The sequence below is a fragment of the Rana temporaria genome, chromosome 5, assembly GCF_905171775.1.
Source record: "Rana temporaria chromosome 5, aRanTem1.1, whole genome shotgun sequence".
Taxonomy (NCBI): domain Eukaryota; kingdom Metazoa; phylum Chordata; class Amphibia; order Anura; family Ranidae; genus Rana; species Rana temporaria.
Genome location: NC_053493.1, coordinates 21,685,915 through 21,709,315, shown reverse-complemented (window position 1 = coordinate 21,709,315; position 23,401 = coordinate 21,685,915). Strand labels below are relative to the sequence as shown.

Below are 23,401 nucleotides of genomic sequence, written 5' to 3'. Positions count from 1 at the left end.
AAAATCATTTCTAAAAACAGCAAAATAATATCAAAATACACTAGATTACCAAAAGTATTGGGGCGCCTGCCTTTACACGCACATGAACTTTAATGGCCTCCCAGTCTTATAGCTAGATTCAGGTAGGCAGGGGTATCGTTGCGGCGGCGTAGTGTAAAGTGTTTACACTACGCCGCCGTAAGTTAGCGAGGCAAGTACATGATTCACAAAGTACTTGCCTGTTAAGTTACGGCGGCGTAGCGTAAATCGGGCGGGCATAATGGCGCCTAATTCAAATTTAGCTGAGGGGGCGTGTTTTATGGTAATGGGGGGTGACCTTATGTGATTGACGTATTTTAGGAATGGGGCATGCGACGTCCGCCTACATATCCCAGTGTGCATTGCGGCAAAGTACGCCGCACGGTCCTATTGGTTTCGACGCGGACGTAAATCCCTATTCACGGACGACTTACGCAAACGACATAAAATTTTCGAATTTCGATGCGGGAACGACGGCCATACTTAACATTACTATTCCAGCTATTTGATGGAATAACTTTAGGCCTGAAAATGCGTTACGTAAACGGCGTATCTGTACTGTGTCGGCCGGGCGTACGTTCGTGAATAGGCGTATCTAGTGATTTACATATTCTACGCCGACCGCAATGGAAGCGCCACCTAGCGGTCAGCCTAAAAATTACACTTTAGGATACGACGATGTAAGACACTTACGCCGCTCGTATTTGAGCCTAATTTAAGCGTATCTGGTTACCAGAATACGCTTAAATTAGCGCCGGCGCAAATTCAGACTTAGGCCGGCGTATCTACTGATACGCCGGCCTAAGTCTTTCTGAATCCACCTATTAGTCCGTAGGGTTCAATATTGAGTTGGCCCCACCCTTTGCAGCTATAACAGCTTCAACTCTTCTGGGAAGGCCGTCCACAAGGTTTAGGAGGGTGTCTATGAGAATGTTTGACCATTCTTCCAGAAGCGCATTTGTGAGGTCAGGCACTGATGTTGGACAAGAAGGCCTGGCTCACAGTCTCCGCTCTAACTCATCACAAAGGTGTTCTATTGGGTTGAGGTCAGGACTCTGTGCAGACCAGTCAAGTTCCTCCACCCCAAACTCACTCATCCATGTCTTTATGGACCTTGCTTTGTGCATTGGTCCAAATCATTTGGTGGAGGGGGGATTATGGTGTGGGGTTGCTTTTCAGGGGTTGGGCTTGGCCCCTTAGTTCCAGTGAAGGGCGTCAGCATACCAAGACATTTTGGACAATTTCATGCTCCCAACTTGGTGGGAACAGTTTTGGGACGGCCCCTTCCTGTTCCAACATGACTGCGCACCAGTGCACAAAGGGATGCAGACTCTGCCACTTTTCTCATTAGAACCCTGCAAGTACAGCAGCGGATTGATAATGATGAAGTCACTCCCATTCACTTTCCACATGGACACAGACAGACAAACAGCTATTTCTTCAGAATAACAAAAGATAGGAATCTGCAACAAAGTTCGTTAAAATCTCTGCAATGTACTACACAGATCACCCAGAGGAGATTTTTTTTTTCTCAACAAACATGGAGTTACGCTTTAACCACTTGCTGACCGCGCCATAGCACTTTTACTGCTACAGGGCAGCCAAGCTGCACAGGATCACATATACAGTATATATATATATACGTGATCCTGCACTTCCGGGTGTCAGGCGGGAGAGCTCGGTGGCTTATTATCAGCAGGTCCCGTGGTACACAGGTGGCACGGCAGTCTGTCTATGTAAACAAGGCAGATCGCTGTTCTGTCAGTACAGAAGGCATGGATCCTGTGTTCCTGTAAAGCAGGAATACCAACCAATCCATGCCCTCCACTAGTAAAAGCACCTCTCCCACTACAATGAAGCACCAACTAGGCAACCAGTTCACCCTTTGAACCCCCCTGATGTTAACCCCCTCCCTGCCAGTGTCATTAGTACAGTGACAGTGCATATTTTTAGCAGTGATCGCTGTATTAGTGTCACTAGTCCCCAAAAAAAGTGTCAGTTAGTGTCCAATTTGTCTGCCGCCATATCACTGTCCTGCTATAAGTCGCTGATTGCCGCCATTACTAGTAGAAAAAAAATCCATGCGGCTGGGCACAAGCATGTACAGGTACTTCCTCTTTAAATGCCCAGCCGTGGGTTGCGGGTGCGCACTCGCGACCCGGTCCGAAGCTCCATGACCGCGGGACCCGCGGACCCGATCGCCGCTGGGGTCCCGCGATCGGTCCCCGGAGCTGAAGAACGGGGAGAGCTGTGTGTAAACACAGCTTCCCCGTTCTTCACTGTGGCGCCATCATTGATCGTGTGTTCCCTTTTAAAGGGAAATACAATCAATGACATCACACCTACAGCCACACCCCCCTACAGTTAGAAACACAAATTAGGTCACACTTAACCCCTTCAGCGCCCACTTGTGGTTAACTCCCAAACTGCAATTGTCATTTTCAAATTTTTTAATGCATTTTTTGCTGTGAAAATGACAATGGTCCCAAAAATGTGTCAAAATTGTCCGAAGTGTACGCCACAATGTCGCAGTCACGAAAAAAAAAAAAAAAAACGCTGATCGCCGCCATTAGTAGTAAAAAAAAATAATTAATAAAAATGCAATAAGACTATCCCCTATTTTTTAAACACTATACATTTTTCGCAAACCAATCGATAAACGCTTATTGCGATTTTTTTTTACCAAAAATATGTAGAAGAATACGTATCGGCCTAAACTGAGGAAAACCATTTTTTTTATATATTTTTTAGGGATATTTATTATAGCAAAAAGTAAAAAATATTGAATTTTTTTCAAAATCGACGCTCTATTTTTGTTTATAGCGCAAAAAATAAAAACCGCAGAGGTGATGAGAATACCACCAAAATAAATCTCTATTTGTGGGAAAAAAAGACACCAATTTTGTTTGAGAGCCATGTCGCACGACCGCGCAATTGTCAGTTAAAGCGACGCAGTGCCGAATCGCAAAAACTGGCCAGGTCCTTTAGCTGCCTAAAGGTCCGGGTCTTAAGTGGTTAAAGCACTCATACACAAATCAGGGAAAATTGAATAAGCAGGTACAAAATATATTCAAGTGTAGCAAAATGAATATACAATTATAATATCAAAAACAAGGGCAGATTTTTATTTTTTATTTTAATGGATATATTTTATAGCAGAAAGTAAAAAATATAAAAAAAAAATCAAAAATTGTTGGTCTTTTTTTTGTTTATAGCGCAAAAAAAAAAAAAAAAAAAGGAGGTGATCAAATACCACCAAAAGAAAGCTCTGGGCAAGATTCACAGAGCAAGTACGCCGGCGTATCTACTGATACGCCGGCGTATTTTCAAATTTCCCGCGTATCTTTTTTTTGTAATCCTCAAACCAAGATACGACGGCATCTGGGTAAGATCCGACAGGTGTACGTCTTCGTACACCTTCGGATCTAAGATGCAATACTTCGGCGTCCGCTGGGTGGCGTTTTCCGTGTCGGGTATGCAAATTAGCGATTTACGACGATCCACGAACGTACGCGCGGCCGTCGCATTTTCTAACGTGGTCTGTAGTCTGCTTTTTCCGGCATATAGTTAAAGCTGGTATTTTTTCGGCGTATACATAGAATTGGCATGTTAAGTATGGCCGTCGTTCCCGCGTCGAAATTTGAATTTTTTATTTTTTTTGCGTAAGTCGTCTGTGAATAGGGATGGACGTAACTCACGTCTAAGTTCAAAACATGACGTCGTTGCAACGTCATTTAGCGCAATGCACGGCGGGAAATTTAGGAACGACGCATGCGCATTTCATTCGGCGCGGGGACGCGCTTCATTTAAATGAAACCTGCCCCCAACCCGCACAATTTGAAATACACCGCCAGAAATACACTACGCCGCCGTAACTTACGGCGCAAACTCGCTGAGGATTCGAAAATGCGCCAGGTAAGGTACGGCGGCGTAGTGTATCCCTGATACGCTGCGCCAATGTATTTCTTTCTGGATCTGGCCCTCTATTTCTAGGAAATTTAGGGCCAGATTCACCAAAGAGATACGACAGCGTATCTCCTGATACGCCGTCGTATCTCTGTGTTAGGGCCGTCCTAACTATGCGACTGATTCATAGAATCAGTTACGCATAGCTAGCCCTAAGATCCGACAGGTGCAATTGAATTACACTGTCGGATCTTAAGGATGCAATTCTAGGCCGGCCGCTAGGTGGCGAGGCCATTGCGGCCGGCGTAGAATACGCAAATGAATACTTACGGCGATCCCCGAACGTCCGAACGGCCCGTCGATCTAACTCTACGTCGTTTCCGTCGAGTTGCGCCGCGTAAAATTAGAGCTTAGCCCTAGTTGTCCTAAGCCATGTTAAAGCGGATGTGCCATTGTTAAAAAAATATTAAAAGCCAGCAGCTACAAATACTGCAGCTGCTGACTTTTAATATTAGGACACTTACCTGTCCTGGAGTCCAGCGCCGATCGCAGCAGAGGACGAGCGATCGCTCGTCTCTCTGCTGCTCCCCCCGCCATCCACGCTGAGGGAACCAGGAAGTGAAGCGCTGCGGCTTCACTGCCCGGTTCCCTACGGCGCATGCGCGAGTCGCGCTGCGCCCGCCGATTGGCTCACACGCTGTGTGCTGGGAGCCGAGTGTTCCCAGCACACAACAGGCGACAGACGGGAAGTCAGAAAAACCCGTCTTTTGCCCGTAGCGTGTGGCCGGAAGTGGGTGCAAATACCTGTCTTTAGAAAGGTGTCAAATGTGACACCGGAGGGGGGGAGGGTTCCGATCAGCGGGACTCCACTTTAGGGTGGAGAACCGCTTTAGTATGGCCGTCGTTCCCTCGACGAAATTTAAAAAACAACGTCGTTTGCGTAAGACGTCCGTGAATGGCGCTGGACGCTATTTACGTTAACGTCTAAGCAAATGACGTTGGTGCGACGTCATTTAGCGCAATGCACGTCGGGTAATTTACCCGACGGAGCGTGCGCAGTACGCTCGGGGCATGAACGCGCCTAATTTAAATGGTGCCCGCCCCATTTGAATTGGGCGGGCTTGCGCCGAGCGCATTTACGATACACCGCCGCAAGTTTACAGGTAAGTGTTCTGAGAATCAGGCACTTACGCTGTAAACCTGCGGCGGTGTAACGTAAATCACATACGTTACGTTACATACTACACTGCATGTAGTATTGGATTATTGAGGGCAGACAAACGCAATGGTAACATGAAGCCCTATGGGGTTAAATGCCCTTTAGGACTCTATATACAAGCATCAAGCAAAACACATATAAGAAATGGAGGCAGACAACAGGTTATATATAGACCCGAAGATTGTAGTAATCAAAGCAGCAGGAAGAACGGAGAGAGTTAGAAATGCATTTAAGGAAATGACCAACGATGTTCAATTCAACGAGAAGAGAGACGGCCACTTCCTCAATCCGCCAATACATTAGTAGTGTTGATGGTGGTTTGAAAGCTTGATCACACCTTTGTTTGCTATTTCAGACCAGTAACATAAAAAAGAAAAGACTATAGATCGGCTGAGGGAATGATTCTCTTTGATTTTAGATTTGTATGAAAACTTGAAAGAGGACTCAGGAGGAATCACCAATTTCTGACGTTTTATATGAGAGCAGAGATTTTCGTGGAAAAGAAGTAACAGTTTAGGCTCTATGGAGGAACCAGAAGCCTTTCAGTAAATTGATCTTCTATATCAGTTGGTCTCAAAACTGTGGCCCTTTGGTTGCCTTTATCGCTAGTGACCGAATAGCGCAGCTAAAACGATGGTAAATCGCCAGTTTTTAGCGACGCTTTACCAATAATACGGCCAGCTGGCAGTGTGAAATAGCTCTCGAGATGATTCAGCTTCACTCCATGCCCATATAAATATAGCCTAGAGAATGTACAGACCCCCCTTCAACACATATGGACCCCCCTTCAGCACAGACCCCCCCTTCAGCACAGACCCCTCCATTCTGCACAAACCCCTCCATTCCGCACAGACCCCTCCATTCAGCACAGATGGACCCCCTTTAAAGGAGTTCTCTGAGCTAAAACTTTTAACCCCCGCTGTGCCCGGGCTGTAAAACTATACAAAATAAACTTTCACTTACCTGCCTACGATCCCCCGTTGTTCCGATATCGCCGTCCCGTTCTCCGGTCCCGGTCTCTTCCACTTCCTGGGGGTCGGTGACTCACAGTGCGCTCAGCCTATCAGCGGCCGCGACGGGACATTGCTGCGGCCGCTGATAGGCTGAGCGCACTGTGAGTCACCGACCCCCAGGAAGTGGAAGAGACCGGGACCGGAGAACGGGACGGCGATATCGGAACAACGGGGGATCGTAGGCAGGTAAGTGAAGGTTTATTTTGTATAGTTTTACAGCCCGGGCACAGCGGGGGTTAAAAGTTTTAGCTCAGAGAACTCCTTTAAGCACAGACCCCCCCTTCAGCACAGATGAACCCCTCCTTCAGCACATACTCCCCCTTCAGTACAGACCCCCCCTAAGCACAGATGGACTCCCCATTCAGCACAAACCCCCCCTTCAGCATAGACGGACCCCCCCTCCCCCATCCTATTCAGTACCTCAGATCAGCCATCAGCGCTGCACAAGCACAGCAGGTTCCCTGTGTACACATAAACACTGGAGGGGGAGGCGGCTTCACTCTGCTCGCTGTGCCTGTGTGACATCCGGCCCGGGACCGCTCAGACAGCCCGCAGCCGCAAAACTCTTCAACACCTTCTCGATTTTCCAGGGGGGGTCAATTGCCCCCCCTTGCCCTATGGAGCGGACGCCCATGGCAGTATCCCTCCCACTTAAAGAAGGAACTATAATGCCAACACAAGCACAGCAGGTTCCCTGTGTACACATAAACACTGGAGGGGGAGGCGGCTTCACTCTGCTCGCTGTGCCTGTGTGACATCCGGCCCGGGACCACTCAGACAGCCCGCAGCCGCAAAACTCTTCAACACCTTCTCGATTTTCCAGGGGGGGTCAATTGCCCCCCCCTTGCCCCATGGAGCGGACGTCCATGGCAGTATCCCTCCCACTGAAAGAAGGAACTATAATGCTAACTAACATCAATAGTGGGGCACCATTTCTCCCACTGACACCACAAAGAGGAACTATTCTACCCAATGATACCAACAATAGGGCATTACCGTATATACTCGAGTATAAGCCGAACCGAATATTAGCCAAGGCACCTAATTTTACCGCAGAAAACTGGGAAAACATATTGACTTGAGTATAAGCCTAGGGTGGGAAAATGCAACAGCTACTGGGTAAACAATGCCCATCTGCAGCCTCACTGTGCCCATTTTCAGTCTAATTGTGCCCATTTGCAGTCTCACTATGCCCAGTTGTAGTCTCACTGTGCCCATTTGTAGTCTCACTGTGCCCCGTTGTAGTCTCACTGTGCCCTGTTGCAGTCTCACTATGCCCCGTTGCAGTCTCACTGTGCCCATTTGTAGTCTCACTGTGCCCATTTGGTCCTTTCATTTATAAAACAGCATTTGTCTCCCGCTGTGTAATGCAGTCTGTTTGCCAGAGGCTCTAATAGGCTTCAAAATAGGATGGGCTCAGGCTGCACGTGTGTTACAACAGCGAATGAATATTTGCTGTTGAAACTCTGATTCTCAATCCGGCCAATCAGAAGCAGGTGTGAGACCCGTTTTCCGATTGGCTGAAAATTTGTGCACTGGTCCAACTCATTTGGTGGAGGGGGGATTATGGTGTGGGGTTGTCTTTTAGGGGTTGGGCTTGGCCCCTTAGTTCCAGTGAAGGGAATGTTTAGACCCCTTTCACACTGAGGAGTTTTTCAGGCGGTACAGCGCTAAAAATAGCGCTGCTATACCGCCTGAAAAACTCCTGCACTGCCTACTCAATGTGAAAGCCCGAGGGCATCTTTGGAGCGGTGAGAGGAGCGGCGTGTATACCGCTCCTTCCCATTTAAAACTATGGGAAACCGCGGCAATACCGCCCACAATGTGCCTCTGCAGAGGCGCATTGCGGGCGGTATTAACCCTTTATCGGCCGCTAGCGGGGGTTAATACCGCACCGCTAGCAGCCGAATCCCGTGGCAAATCCGACGGTATAGCGCCGCTATTTTTAGCGGCGCTATACCGCCACCGCGCCTCCCGCCCCAGTGTGAAAGGGGTCTTAAGGCGTCAGGATACCAAGACATTTTGGACAATTTCATGCTTCCAACTTTGTGGGAACAGTTTGGGCTGTCAACTGGCTGCCAAGGAGGAGGGAGGAAAGAGAAGCTGCCGCCACCGTTGCCATGATGACCAGGAGAACAGGAGGCTACCTCCGCCGAGCAGGGGAAGCCACTGGTGTTGGGGTAAACACTACCTAATTACCGACTGACCAACGGGGGTGGGTTGTCATACTGTTTGCCGCCCCCCCCCCCCCCCAAAAAAAAATCACCGGCCGCCACTGCTACGGACTAAGGCCCAGATTCTCGTATATGGGCGTAAAACTGTGCGGGTGTAACATATCTGATTTATGTTACGCCGCCGCAAGTTTTACAGGCAAGTGCTTTATTCACAAAGAACTTTCCTGTAAAGTTGCGGCGGCGTAGCGTAAATCACCCGGCGCAAGCCCGCCTAATTCAATTAGGCGCGTTGCCGCGGAGAACATAGCGGGCATGCGCCGTCCAGGAAAATATCCCAGGGTGCATTGCTCTAAATGACGTCGCAAGGAGGCATTGGTTTAGACGTGAACGTAAATGGCGTCCAGCCCCATTCACGGACGACTTACGCAAACTGCGTAAATTTTAAAATTTTGACGCGGGAACGACGGCCATACTTAACATTGGTTGCCCCTCATATAGCAGGGGCAACTTTACGCCGCGCAAATCTAACATAAACGTCGTAACTGCCGCGCGTACATTCAGGAATTTGCGTATTTTGCTAATTTGCATACTCGATGGGGAAAACGACGGAGGCGACACCTATCGGCAAAAAAAAAAAATTGCATTTAAGATCCGACAGCGTAAGAGCCTTACGCCTGTCGGATCTAATGGATATCTATGCGTAACTGATTCTAAGAATCAGTCGCATAGATACGACGACCCAGATTAGGACTTACGACGGCGTACATAGCGTTGCGCCGTCGTAAGCCCTTTGAGAATCTGGGCCTAAGACTGGGAAGCCTTTAAAATTAATTAGGTAGATTCACGTACAGTGGAATAAAGTTACGGTGGCGTAGCTTAGTGTGTTTAGGCTACGTTAGTAGGCTAGTAGTGATTCTCAATCTACTTACCTGCTAATATACGGCGGCGTAGCCTAAAGCGGGCGGGCGTAAGGGCGCCTAATTCAAATGGGTTGGAGGGGGGCGTGTTTAATTGTAATGAGGCTTGACCTCACGTTTTTGACGTGTTTTTAAACTGCGCATGCGCCGGGCGACTACATTTCCCAGTGCGCATTGCGGCTAAGTACGCCGTACGGGCCTATTGATTTTGACGTGGACGTAAACTACGTAACTCCCGATTCGTGGACGACTTACGCAAACGACGTCAAAAATTCGAACCTTGCGGCGGGAACGGCGACCATACTTTAACATTGTTATTCCACCTGAAGGCCTTACGTAAACTACTTAATTCGACTGCGGCGGCCGGGCGTACGTTTGTGAATCGGCGTACAAGCTCATTTACATAATCTACGCCGGCCACAATGGAAGCGCCACCTAGCGGCCATCCGAAAAATTTCAATCTAAGATAGGACGGCGCAAGCCGGCCTATCTTAGATATGTTTAAGCGTATCTCTGTTTGAGCACACGCTTAAACATACGGCGGCGTAGATTCAGAGTTAGGTCGGCTTATCTACTGATAAGCCGGCCTAACTCTTACTGAATCTACCTAAATGTGCGTGTAAAGAAAGGCTTCCCAATACTTTTGGTAATATAATGCATCTCTTTATTAAACACCCTTTTTTTTATTTAGCCCATATCGTAAAACGGAGTTTGATAAAAATTCTGGTCATGGCTGCGCCGGCTTCTATACATTTCAGATAAAAAGATATTAATTTCATAATTAAAAGTAATCTTGTGTAAATACCCTGCAGGCCTCTATGAATCAAACACATACTGCGTGTCAGACTACCCACTGGGTTCAAGTGGAAGGCACTGGATGGATAATTAGATAGTACACCTTTTCCAAGCTCATTTGCATGCATATAATATTTTTTGCACACTGACAAGCAGCAGTAACAACAAAAGTCAGATTACCACAGGGAATTCCCACAAAGAAGACTTCATTCCTTATAATTTACAGCCTAAATTAAAATAATTTGATCTTTGACAAGGATGAAATGTCAGACAGCAAGGGGTCCTTCGCAAGCCACAGCCTGTGGATTCTGAAATCTGCCTAATTTATGTCAGTCAATCCATAATACATATTTAAGCATTACACAAAAAAGATAATACATATGCAAGCTGACACCTTTGGTATTTTCCCGCTGTTAATTTATAAAGGTCTGGAGTCCCCAAACCAAGAGGAATTATTTAAATAGGTGGAGACACATCGGACGGGGGGGGGGGGGGGGGAGGAAGAAGAAGAAGAAGGGGGTGGGGGTGGGGGGGGGGGGGGGGGGCAAAGGCATCGGCGGTTATTTTCGTTTAATATTGAGCGCGGCGGGGAGTACGGCAAGGCAATTACTCAACTTGGAATCAGAACCCCGTTGTGACTTGTTAGACTTAGCTAGTTTTCACATTTAGCCAGAGGACCTCTAATTAACACCGATCGTACACAGATTAGTTTGCACTTTTGCAGTTGGTAGTTAGCGAGTTAGGACTTTGACGTGAGTGGCAAAAGCGGTGATGATAGGGCGATGGCACGGTCCTAGAGAATTGGCATTCATGATAGATGTGGGCATGACTCTTGCCACGGCTAAACTTTGTATGATTAGAAAGAAGTTTATTTTATTTGTTTTACTTTGTAAAAGTGTACCAGTCATTTACTCAAAGCTTATGGTTGTGAGTAAGGGGCGCTAGATAGTGAATAAACTATATAATAAAATACACAATAAAGGATAAGGCCCCGTACACACGAGAGGATCCATCCGCTGAAAAATCTCAGCGGATCGGTTTCAGCGGATAGATCCCCTGGTGTGTACGTTCCAGCGGATATTTATCCACGGATATTTCCGATTTCCAGCAGATAAAAATTTGTAAGCATGCTAACAAATCTATCCGCTGGAATCGGCTCCAGCGGATCGATCCGGTGGTCTGTACAGACTCACCGGATCGATCCGTCCGAACCTGTCCCTCGCATGCGTCATAATGATTCAAAGCATGCGTGGATTTCCTTATATGACAGCGTCGCGCACGTCGCTGCGTCATCATCGCGGCGACGGGGTGACACGTCACCGCGGTTGAAATCCGCGCAGATTTGGATCCGATGGTGAGTACATGCCAACGGATCCAAATCCGCCAGAGGATTTATCCGCGGAAACGGTCCGGAGGACCGTTCCCGCGGATAAATCCTCTCGTGTGTACGGGGCCTTACAGTGAAATCCAACTTGACTACATGCATAGAAACTTATGATAGTATCCTAGTGTAACAGTCAGATGACTAAATGGTGTCCATGTGTACAGTAGAACCAATAACAAAAATGAACAATAACAACATATTATAATACACAGTCAAGTGACTGAAAAGAGTCCATGTGCAAATTATTGCAGATAATACAGTCCCAAAAGATGGGTAAAGTGCAACGTGCAACATGCTCATATGTCTTCCAAATCCAAAGTGCAAAAGGGAAGTGATCCACCTTCACCAATAAGTCACCAAAGATAAAGATAGATGGCTCCTTACCAAAAGATGTTGACCTAATTAATTAAAATAAGGTCAATAGTAGCTTAGTGTTAATATGGGTCGGCTGGACGTCATACAGGTTCCGGTGTCAGCAACAGATAGCGGAACGAATGCCAAAAAAGAAGAAAAAAGGCCGCCATAGTGTAAAACGTTTATTTTAAAACATAGAAGTAAAAACACAGTGCCGAGTGGCCCCTTACTTTTGCTGGTCACGATTCATTTCAATACATATATATATTAATATAAATATTGACGTCCTGCAGGATTTCATGCCCGCACGTGCCCGTGGGGGCACGCAGCGCGGCGATCGGTGATGCGGGGTGTCAGTCTGACCGATCTTGGTAAAGAGCCTCCGGCGGTAAAGAGCCTCCACGTGATCAGCCGTGTCCAATCACGGCTGATCACGATGTAAACAGGAAGAGCCGTTGATCTGACAGACGCGAGTAGAGGAGAGCTGATCGGCGGCTCTCCTAACAGGGGGGGTTCACGCTGATTGTTTATCAGCGCAGCCCCCCCCTCGGATCGCCACACTGGACCACCAGGGATGCCCACACTGGACCACCAGGGAAGGGCAAAAAAAAAAGTCAGTAAAAAAAAAAAAAGGGCATTAAAAAAAAAAAGATGTCAATCAGTGCCCAAATGGGCACTGACTGGCAACATGGATCCATCAGTGCCACCCCACAGTGTCCATCAGTGCCACCCACAGTGCCCACCCATGCCCAGTGCCCACCTATCAGTGCCCATCTGTGCCACCCATAAGTACCCATCAGTGCCACCCATAAGTGCCGCCCATGAGTGCCCATCTGTGCCGCCTATGAGTGCCCAGTGCCGCCTATGAGTGCCCATCAGTGCCGCCCATGAGTGCCCATCAGTGCCGCCTATGAGTGCCCATTAGTGCCGCCTATGAGTACCCATCAGTGCCGCCTATGAGTGCCCATCAGTGCCGCATACCAGCGCCGCCAATCAATGCCCATCAGTGCCACCTCATCGGTGCCCATCAGTACTACCTCATCGATGTCCATCAGTGCCATGTCCATTTAAAATGCATTGTTTACTGTGAAAATGACAATTGCAGTTTGGGAGTTAACCACTAGGGGGCGCTGATGGGGTTATGTGTGACCTCATGTGTGTTTACAACTGTATGGGGGTGTGACTGTAGGTGTGACCTCATCGATTGTGATTCCCTATATAAGGGAACACATGATCGATGACAGCGCCACAGTGAAGAACGGGGAAGCTGTGTTTACACACAGCTCTCCCCGTTCTTCAGCTCCGGGGACCGATCACGGGACTCCAGCGGCGATCGGGTCCGAGAGTTTTGCGGCCGCAGTCACGGAGCTTTCGACCCACGGCTGGACATTATACAATCACGTACAGGTACGTGATTGTGCCAAGCCGTGCCATTCTGTCGACGTATATCGGCGTTAGGCGGTCCTTAAGTGGTTAAAGTGAAAAAAAAAGAGAAAAATTCCTTTAAATATCGTACCTGCTGGGTGTCTTTAGTATGCCTGTGAAGTGGTACGTGTTTAGAACTGTCCCTGCACAAAATGGATTACTATAAGAAAAGGGTAATTTAAAAACTGCTTGCGGCTTTAATGTAATGTCTGGTCCCTGCAATATGGATGAAAATTATTGAGAAAAATAGCATGGGTTTCCCCTCCCACCTCCCCCCAGGTCATTACCAGCCCCTTTGGCCCTATATACTTTGAACAGCATTATACAGGCGGTGCAAACAAGACAGGGACTGTAGGTTTGTTGTTAAGTAGAATCTGTTTTTTGTAATTTTGAACTGTTACTTTTTTAAAGTGTAGCTCCAGCCATAAAATCTATTTTTAAGCTTTTCTGAAAACATAGAGAAGGGTTATCACCCCTGTAAACATTTATTTTGCTGTCTGTGTGCATCTGTTCAGAAGATTGCAATTCACTTTCTGTCCCAATGACAAATGATGTTTTGAAAATGTTTTTTTTTTTTTTTGTGAAACAAGGATTGTGATAAAGCATCAGTGGACAGGAGACACCTCTTACAGAAGAGAATTTCCCTTCCTAGGGGTAGATTTCCTCTCACTTCCTGTCGTCTCCTTCTGTTTGCAAGTAGGAGTCGCTTGTAAATTGGATGTTAGAAAGTAGGGGCCTGCCATATATACTCTCCAGAAATTTGGGCCCTAGGTGTTGGTGTTGCCACAGCACTGTAAGCCCTCACAGTTAGTCTTGGTGGGCGCTGGAACGCCCTGCTGTGTGAACTATTATATCAAGAATTGTAATTACATGCCATTGTTGAACAGTGGTAGAAAAATTGGGCCTTTGAAGCTGGCGCTGGTGCCACAACTCTGTAAGCCCTCACAGTTACACTTGGTGGGCACAGGAATGAGCCCTGCTGTGAAATATTAGATCAAGAATTGTAATTACATGCCCCTGTTGAACAGGGGCAGAAAAATTGGGCCTTAGGCACTGGTGCCACAACACTGCAACCCCTCACAGATACTCTAGTTGGAGCACAGCAAAGAGCCCGCTGCAAAGTATTGCATCAAAAATTGTAATTACACGCCCCTGTTAAACAGGGGCAGAAACGTTCGGTCTTAGGCAATGGTGCTGGTGCCACAACACTGCAACCTCTCACAGATACTCTAGTTGGAGCGCAGGAATGAACCCGTTTCAAAGTATTGCATCAAAAATTGTAATTACACGCCCCTGTTAAACAGGGGCAGAAAAATTGGGTCTTAGGCACAGGTGCTGGTGCCACAACACTGCAACCCCTCAAATAAACTGTAGTTAAAGCGCAGGAATGAGCCCGCTGCAAAGTATTGCATCAAAAATTGTAATTACACGCCCCTGTTAAACAGGGGCAGAAAAATTGGGCCTTAGGCACTGGTGCCACAACACTGCAACCCCTCACAGATACTCTAGTTGGAGCACAGCAAAGAGCCCGCTGCAAAGTATTGCATCAAAAATTGTAATTACACGCCCCTGTTAAACAGGGGCAGAAACATTGGGTCTTAGGCACTGGTGCTGGTGCCACAACACTGCAACCTCTCACAGATACTCTAGTTGGAGCGCAGGAATGAACCCGTTTCAAAGTATTGCATCAAAAATTGTAATTACACGCCCCTGTTAAACAGGGGCAGAAAAATTGGGCCTTAGCCACTGGTGGCGGTGCCCAGAACCAACCATGCTATCAGCATGATCATTGAGGAGGAAAAGGATAGTCACTCAGCAAGCATAACAGTATAGTCACTCAGCATCAGCATAGGCAGTCTTGAAGGGATCTGACATTTAAAAAAAAATATTCAGTTACATCAGCATCAGGTGCTTGGTAGCTGGTGGTGATCCAAGCCTGATTCATTTTTATGAAGGTCAGTCGATCGACCGAGTCTGTGGAGAGGCGCACCCTGTGATCGGTTACAAAGCCTCCAGCAGCACTGAATGTGCGTTCTGAAAGAACGCTGGATGCAGGACAAGCCAGTAGCTCAATTGCGTACTGTGCAAGCTCTGCCCAGTGATCCATCCTCAAGACCCAGTAAGCCAGAGGATTTTCAGTGGGAAAGGTGTCCAAGTCAGATCTTGCCCCTAGGTATTCCCGCACCATGTAAAACAGACGCTGGCGATGGTTGCTGGAACCGGTCATACCTAGTCTCCAGCTGCTCACAGCTATTCAAGACCTCCTTCAGCGGAGATCCTGTTACACCAGCTTGAGTATGGCTTCCTCCATTCGAGACAGGACAGCTCCAGACCTTGACCCAGGATTGGCCTTTAAAAATGTGTAGCCCTCCCAAGCCAATAGGCCTAGGAGGATAGCAACACTCACGACACTCCTGCCCAGGCTTAACCCCAGGGGAAAAAACCCTCTCCTCAAGGGTAATCCAAATACTTATACCCTTCCCCAGCAGGCACCAGTAAGACAACTTTAAGTGGTTGGCCAGAGCAGGACACAAATATTCATGCTCCAGCCCTATTGCCTCTCTATTACTAGGGACACTCTTGTAGGAGTAAGCAATCTGAAAAGAATTAGGGAAACTAAAGAAAAGCAGTGCCATCTATTTACGCACTACCAGGATAAAGCCAGGCAGTACTAAATTTGATAAACCACTCATGCGTAGGGAACTCCACCAGGAATTAGGCACTTCTGGAATCTCAGAGAGCGTACACTACACAATCAAAAGTCTGTGAACCTCTTACCATCACACCTATACGAGTTTGTGGGAAGGTTTTCCATGAGATTTTGTAGTGTGTCTATAGGAATGTGTGCCCATTCAACCAAAAAAAGCGTTTGTGAATACTGCTACTCAGGGCTTTTTTTCAGGAGGAACTTGGGGGAACTCAGCTCCACCACCTCTGGCTCAGACCCTTTGATGCCTGCTCACCACAATCACTTGTAAACACAGAAGTCTGGTTTCTGTGTTTACAAGTGACAGCTCTGCACTCTGTGTGTAACCCCCTGAACTCTGCACTCTGTATGTAATGCAATCCTGGTATTTAATGCCCCTTTAAGACCCTTCTACTGTTTTTGAAATCTGAACGGGGTCGTGGTTGAGTTCCTGCACCTATTTTCCGGGAAAAAAGCTCTGCTGCTACTGATGTTGGACCTAGCTCACAATCCGTGTTCCGATTCATCCCAAAAAGATTCAGTAAGGTTGAGGTGAGGGCTCTGAGCAGGAAACTTGGGTTTCTCCACACCAAACTGGCCAAAGCATGTCTTTATTCAGTTGGGTTTGTGCAAAGGGGCACAGTCATGCTAGAACAGAAAAGGGCCTTCAAGGCTGGAAGACCTCAAGTATCTAAAATGGCTTTGTGCGCTGTAGCGTAAACAGTACCCTTTACTGAAATCACTTAGATTCATTCATAGGGGTGGGGTGTCCACATACTTTTCACAATAGTGTAGAAACTAGCCATTGCTTAAGTCCACTAGCATCTATGGTCCTCTAAAGTCCCTTAAGGAACCCGGTTTTTACATATTGTATTAGGGATGTGGACCTGAACCAGTTTTCTCCAAATAGTTGGCAATCACTTTTTGTACCTATAACTTAAATACAGTGCCGATCCTGAACTCCCTGGGGCCCTAGGCAAAATGACATGTCACATTAAAGTTGAGAAGCGGGGGGAGGGGGGCGCTGCCGACAGTAACATGCCACATTAAAGGTTAAAGTTGGGAAACGGGGGGAGGGGGTGTTCTGCTGTCGGAAATGACATCTTACATTAAAGTGAGAAGTGGGGGGTGCTGACTTCTTCTTCTCCCATGCAGCCAGCGAGTTGAGAAGCGGGATGAGGGGCCGAAAATGACTTCGGCCTTCAGCCACGGAGCTTCTGACCAGGTTGCGTGCACGCGCCGGCGGCGCGCGCGTGACCCCACGGCTGGGCTTAAAGGGCCATGTACATGTACGTGGATGTGCCCAGCCATGCCATTCTGCCGACGTATATCGGCGTGAAGGGGTCCTTAAGTGGTTAAGGTAGATAATAAGACAAAAAAACATATTTCTTGTTTTATTTTTGATATAGTAAGTAAGTAGCTTAGGGACAGGAGACAGGAGGGCAAGAAATTAGAATGGGCGGCAAACACACATAAAATTGACTATCACAGTTGCACTGACAGCAGTGTGATGCAGCACAGGTGATGATGAGACCTCATTGACAAAAAAAAACGTCCCAGTGACAGTCTCTCTCCAAGCCAAGTGGTCCCTCCAGTCCACTCCAGTCTAAACAGCACTGACGGTCCCGGTCCCAGCCTGCCTTGCTTCCATACCGCAGACCCAAACACGAGGCTCGCCCGCTACAGCTTGGCTCCATCACACGATCACACATCACACGCCAGAGCCGCCCGATTACACTGTAGCAGGCACTCAGATGGTCTCAGCTCCAGACCAAGCCGAGTGTCACAGCCATATTTTTTACTGGCAACCTTTTACTTCTACTGGCATTTACTGGCATGAGAAAATAGCATGTTTTTTACTGGCTGCCAGTAAAAATACTGATGGTTGGCAACACTGCTTCAGCCACATACAATGCAAGAGGTTGCAGGGCACTAGTGTGGGGTTCAAGGGGTTAGAGCAGGCAGTGAGGAGGCAACACAACGCCTCCTCACCGCCTGCCAAATGCTCTCTGAAGAGCAATTGTATTCCTCAGAGACTAACGCAGGTGCGGACAAGCACTACCAGACACACGCATTTCTTTGAAAAAGTATATACAGTAAAACCTTGAATTGCGAGCATAATTTGTTTCAGAAACATGCTTGTAATTCAAAGCACTTGTATATCAAAGCAAATTTCCTCATAAGAAATAATAGAAACTCAAATGATTTGTTCCACGGCCATTTATTCATAAGTTCTTCAGTTTATAGTCCATATAAAAAGATTATAGCAATGTGACGGGTTGTGTAACCATAAAATGTCCATCCACACATGGGAGCCTCCACAAGGGGATTAGAAGCAAAATCCAGCAGGAGCTCCAGAGTATAAAAGAGAAGAGAGGCGCCTCTAAGTGTAGCAATAAGTTACTAAATGTTGTACCTTCATTAAATGTAACCATATTTCTACACTTAGAGGCTCCTCTCTTCTCTTTTATACTCAGTTGTGACCAGGGCTTTTTTTCAGGGGGAACTTGGGGGAACTCAGTTCCACCACCTCTGGCTCAGACCCTTTGGTGCCTGCTCACCACAATCACTTGTAAACACAGAAGTCTGGTTTCTGTGTTTACAAGTGACAGCTCTGCACTCTGGGCCAGATTCTCCAAGATCCTGCGTTGGCGTAGTGTAAGCCATTTACACTACGCCACGACAACTTACTGGAGCAAGTGCCGTATTCTCCAAGCACTTGCTCCGTAATTTGCGGCGGCGTAGTGTAAATGGCCCGGCGTATGGCCGCGTAATTCAAAGGGGGCGGCTTGTATTCAAATTAAGCGCGCCCCCGTGCCGATTGAACTGCGCATGCGTCGGGCTGAAAAATAGCCCAGTGCGCATGCTCCAGCTCACGACGGAAAACGTCAATGACGCCGACGTGTGCGTCATTGACGTAAAGTCGTATTCAAGAACGACTTAACTAAACAACGTAACCGACGGAAAAGGCCGACGCGGACCCGACGCCATACTTAACATGGCATACGGCGGACTGGCGTAAGGTTACCCCTCATATAGCAGGGGTAACCTTACGCTTACGGAAACGACGTACGTGACGACTACGCGGCGCGAATTCGTTCGGGAATCAGCGTATCAGGCTCATTTGCATAGTCAAATGAGACCTGAACGTAAACGCCACCTCGCAGTCAGCGTTGTATTGCATTTAGGATCCGACGGTGTAAGTGACTTACACCAGTCGGATCCTAGCCTAATTCTGGCGTATCTTGTTTTGTGAATACGCCGGCGGGAATTTTGAATTACGCCGGTGTATCAGTAGATACACCGGCTTAACTCTTTTGAGAATCTGGCCCTCTGTGTGTAACCCCCTGAACTCTGCACTCTGTATGTAATGCAATCCTGGTATTTAATGCCCCTTTAAGACCCTTCTACTGTTTGTGAAATCTGAATGGGGTCGTGGTTGAGTTCCTGCACCTATTTTCTGAGAAAAAAAGCCCTGGTTGTGACATGACGCTACTCTTATATCAACACATCGCTTGTATATCAAGTCAAAATGTATAAAAAAAATGTTGTTTGTTTTGCAAAACACTTTCAAACCAAGGTTTTACCATATTCTTGAACACTTTAATGTTAAAATGAAACATATTTTACCCCACACAATGGACTGATTGTATCTTGCAATTAAGGATTTAAAGTCACCAATCACTTACTTCCAGCTCAATTGCTTCATGCAGTTTTTTGCATGTTGCAGAGAAGGTTTCAGACGTCCCGAACTCAAAATACCAAAATTTATTCTTCATTCTGAAAGAGAAAATCAACAGAGAAAAATCAAGTTTCCCGTTTACTAGACAGGGCTGTGCTGTGTGGCAGAGCTGTGAAAATCTCAGGACTGGATGGATGGAGACATATAGGTTGGCAAATGAAACATCTCTAGTATGTAATTCATTGGTGTGTTCAGCTGTTTGCTTGGAGTTCAGCTTTAACCACTTAAGGACCGTCTCACGCCGATATACGTCAGCAGAACGGCACAGCTGGGCACAAGCACGTACAGGTACGTTGCCCTTTAAGTGCCCAGCCGCGGGGCGCGCTCGCGACCCGGTCCGAAGCTCCGTGACTGCACCTGCGGGACCCATAGACCCGATCGCTGCCGGTGTCCCGCGATCGGGTCACAGGAGCTGAAGAACGGAGAGAGGTGAGCGTAAACACACCTTCCCCGTTCTTCTCTGTGGCTTGTCACTAATCGTCTGTTCCCTGTCATAGGAAACGACGATCAGTGACGTCACACGTCCAGCCACGCCCCCCCTACAGTAAGAAACGCACAATAGGACACACTTAACCCCGTTAGCGCCCCCTAGTGGTTAACCCCTACACTGCCGTTGTCATTTTCACAGTAATCAGTGCATTTTTATAGCACTTTTCGCTGTGAAAATGACAATGGTCCCAAAAATGGCCTAAAAGTGTCCGCCATAATGTCGCAGTCACGAAAAAAAATCGCTGATCGCCGCCATTACTAGTAAAAAAAAATATTAATAAAAGTGCCATAAAACTATCCCATATTTTGTAGACGCTATGGCCCAGATTCACAGAAAGCAAGGCGCACATTACGCCGCCATAGAGCAAACACTGTACGCTACGCCAACGTAGCGCGGAGAGGCAAGCATTGCATTCAGTAAGCCAGTGCTCCCAACGCTGCGCCAGCGTGGCGTGGGTTTCGAAGACGCACGCCGGCGTAGGTGGAAGTAGGCGTGAACCCATGCAAATGAGGCGTAACCCAATGCAAATGATGGGCCGAGCGCCAGACAGGTACGTATCACGAACTGCGCATGCGCCGTGACGTGGACGCATGCACAGCCCCCCCCTGCGCCTGCTCACAACCACGCCGGCACAACTGCCTAAGCTACGTCAGATCACTGCGTATGCTGTGAACATAACGTACGCCCAGCCAGACACACGTCCAACGCACAATACGCCGGCTTGTGTTCCCTGGTGCAGACCTGTGCATGTCTGTTGCCGGGTTGCACCTCATTTATGGGGAATAACTTTACGCCGGACGTACAACTTATGCGCATCTCGCGTAGCATGCGCCGGGCACACGCACGTTCATGAATCAGCGTATTTCCCTCATTTGCATGTTTGAATGATTAATCAATGGGAGCAGCACCATGCGCCCAGCCCATATGTGCGCCCACCCTACGCCGGTGTGTGCAAGCTACGTGTGTAGCCTGTTTTTAGGCGCATGTTGGTTTGTGGGTCTGCTGCACACATTACTAAAAATATGTAGAAGAATACGTATCGGTTGAGGAAAATTTTTTTTTTTATATATATATTTTTGGGGGATATTTATTATAGCAAAAAGCAAAAAATATTGCATTTTTTTCAAAATTGTCGCTCTATTTTTGTTTATAGCGCAAAAAATAAAAAACGCAGAGGTGATCAAATACCACCAGAAGAAATCTCTATTTGTGGGAAAAAAAGGACGCCAATTTTGTTTGGTAGCCACGTCGCACGAGCGTGCGATTGTCAGTTAAAGCAACGCTGTGCCGAATCGCAAAAAGGGGCCAGGTCCTTTACCTGCATAATGGTCTGAGGGTTAAGTGGTTAAGAAGCAGCAAAAGATTAATAGAAAGCCGGTCTCCAGCGTGCCCATTTGTATGACGCTGGGCGCACGTTGCAATGCTGGGGGGACAATTTAAAAACTATTTGTGCATGAAGAAAGCCAGTGTGTTGGGAAAATTGGACACAGTTCACGTAGGAGTATGAATGGGTCTCTTTATTAGGCTTGCTTACTACGAGGTTGCCTCAGTACGATAAAGAAAACACAGTCAAGGTTCACTGAGAGAGCGAGCGTTTTACGAAAAAGATCGTTCCCTCTGGGTTCTAGGCAGACACAAACTTTATTAAACATGTCTAGCACCAAATTATTGCTAACGGAAATACCGAAAATAAATGCAGCATCATGTATTTTATGTCTGGATTTTTTTTTTTTCTGTACGATTTTTATAAAACTGGAATCTAGACAAAATACAAAAAAAAAAAAAAGGCAAACATGAATACATTAATACATGCAGTTATATATTAAATGTATTTTAACCACTTAAGGACCGAGCCTCTTTCTGAGATGTGTTGTTTACAAATTAAAAACAATTTTTTTTTTTGCTAGAAAATTACTTAGAACCCTAAAAAATGATAAAAAAAATTCGGAGCTGAAGAACGGGCAGAGCCGTATGTAAACACGGCTTCCCCGTGCTTCACTGTGGCGGCGCATCGATCGAGTCATCCCTTTTATAGGGAGATTTGATCGATGACGTCAGTCCTACAGCCACACCCCCCTACAATTGTAAACACACACTAGGTGAAACATAACTCCTACAGCGCCCCCTGTGGTTAACTCCCAAACTGCAACTGTCATTTTCACAATAAACAATGCAATTTAAATGCATTTTTTGCTGTGAAAATGACAATGGTCCCAAAAATGTGTCAAAATTGTCCGAAGTGTCCGCCATAATGTCGCAGTCACGGAAAAAATCGCTGATCGCCGCCATTAGTAGTAAAAAAAAAAAAAAATAATAAAAATGCAATAAAACTATCCCCTAGTTTGTATAAACGCTATAAATTTTGCGCAAACCAATCAATAAACGCTTATTGCGATTTTTTTTTACCAAAAATAGGTAGAAGAATACGTATCGGCCTAAATTGAGGAAAAAAAAAATGTATATATGTTTTTGGGGGATATTTATTATAGCAAAAAGTAAAAAATATTGCATTTTTTTCAAAATTGACGCTCTATTTTTGTTTATAGCGCAAAAAATAAAAACCGCAGAGGTGATCAAATACCACCAAAAGAAAGCTCTATTTGTGGGGAAAAAAGGACGCCAATTTTGTTTGGGAGCCACGTCGCACAACCGCGCAATTGTCTGTTAAAGCAACGCAGTGCCGAATCGCAAAACCTGGCCTGGGCATTTAGCTGCCTAAAGGTCCGGGGCTTAAGTGGTTAAATACATTGAGGTGGTGAATACAGTTCAGTATTTCCAATATAAAGCCAGTAGTTGACGCATGGAATAGACTTCCAGCAGAGGTAGTAAGTCAGTCAACAATAAGTGGATTCAAACATGCTTGCGACAAACAGATCTATATACAGACAAAAACGTTTAATAAAATTTAAATACAAAAACATGTATAAAAAAAACGGGGCAGATGAGCCACTTGGTATTTTTTCTGCCATCGCTTTTCTCTGCTTTTTACACAGTCTTTGCTTTGTGCTTTGCAGTGCTACACAATAGTTGCATTTTACTGCTCATTCTCCCAATGTAAACCAATAAGTTTGCCAAAACACTGAAAACAATGCACTCCCTGTGTGGGAGATCTTATCTCTACAGCTGTTAAAAAGAGAAGCAGAGTAATTGCCAATAAAGTATTTGCTCCCTCTAGTGGCCGATCTACTAACTGCTTTTTTTTAACCACTTAACCCCCCGGACCATATTGCTGGTCAAAGACCAGAGCACTTTTTGCGATTCGGCACTGCGTCGCTTTA

At 46.7% G+C, this 23,401-nt stretch overlaps 1 protein-coding gene across 1 annotated transcript in view; it reads right to left on the bottom strand.

Moving 5' to 3' along the window:
* Positions 1 to 23,401, bottom strand: part of DGKB (diacylglycerol kinase beta) — a 664,259-nt gene that overhangs the window by 127,975 nt on the left and 512,883 nt on the right. Inside the window, exon 22 of the mRNA XM_040352255.1 lies at positions 19,581 to 19,671. Coding sequence (XP_040208189.1) covers positions 19,581 to 19,671 — 91 coding nt within the window. The remainder of the gene's footprint in view (positions 1 to 19,580; positions 19,672 to 23,401) is intronic.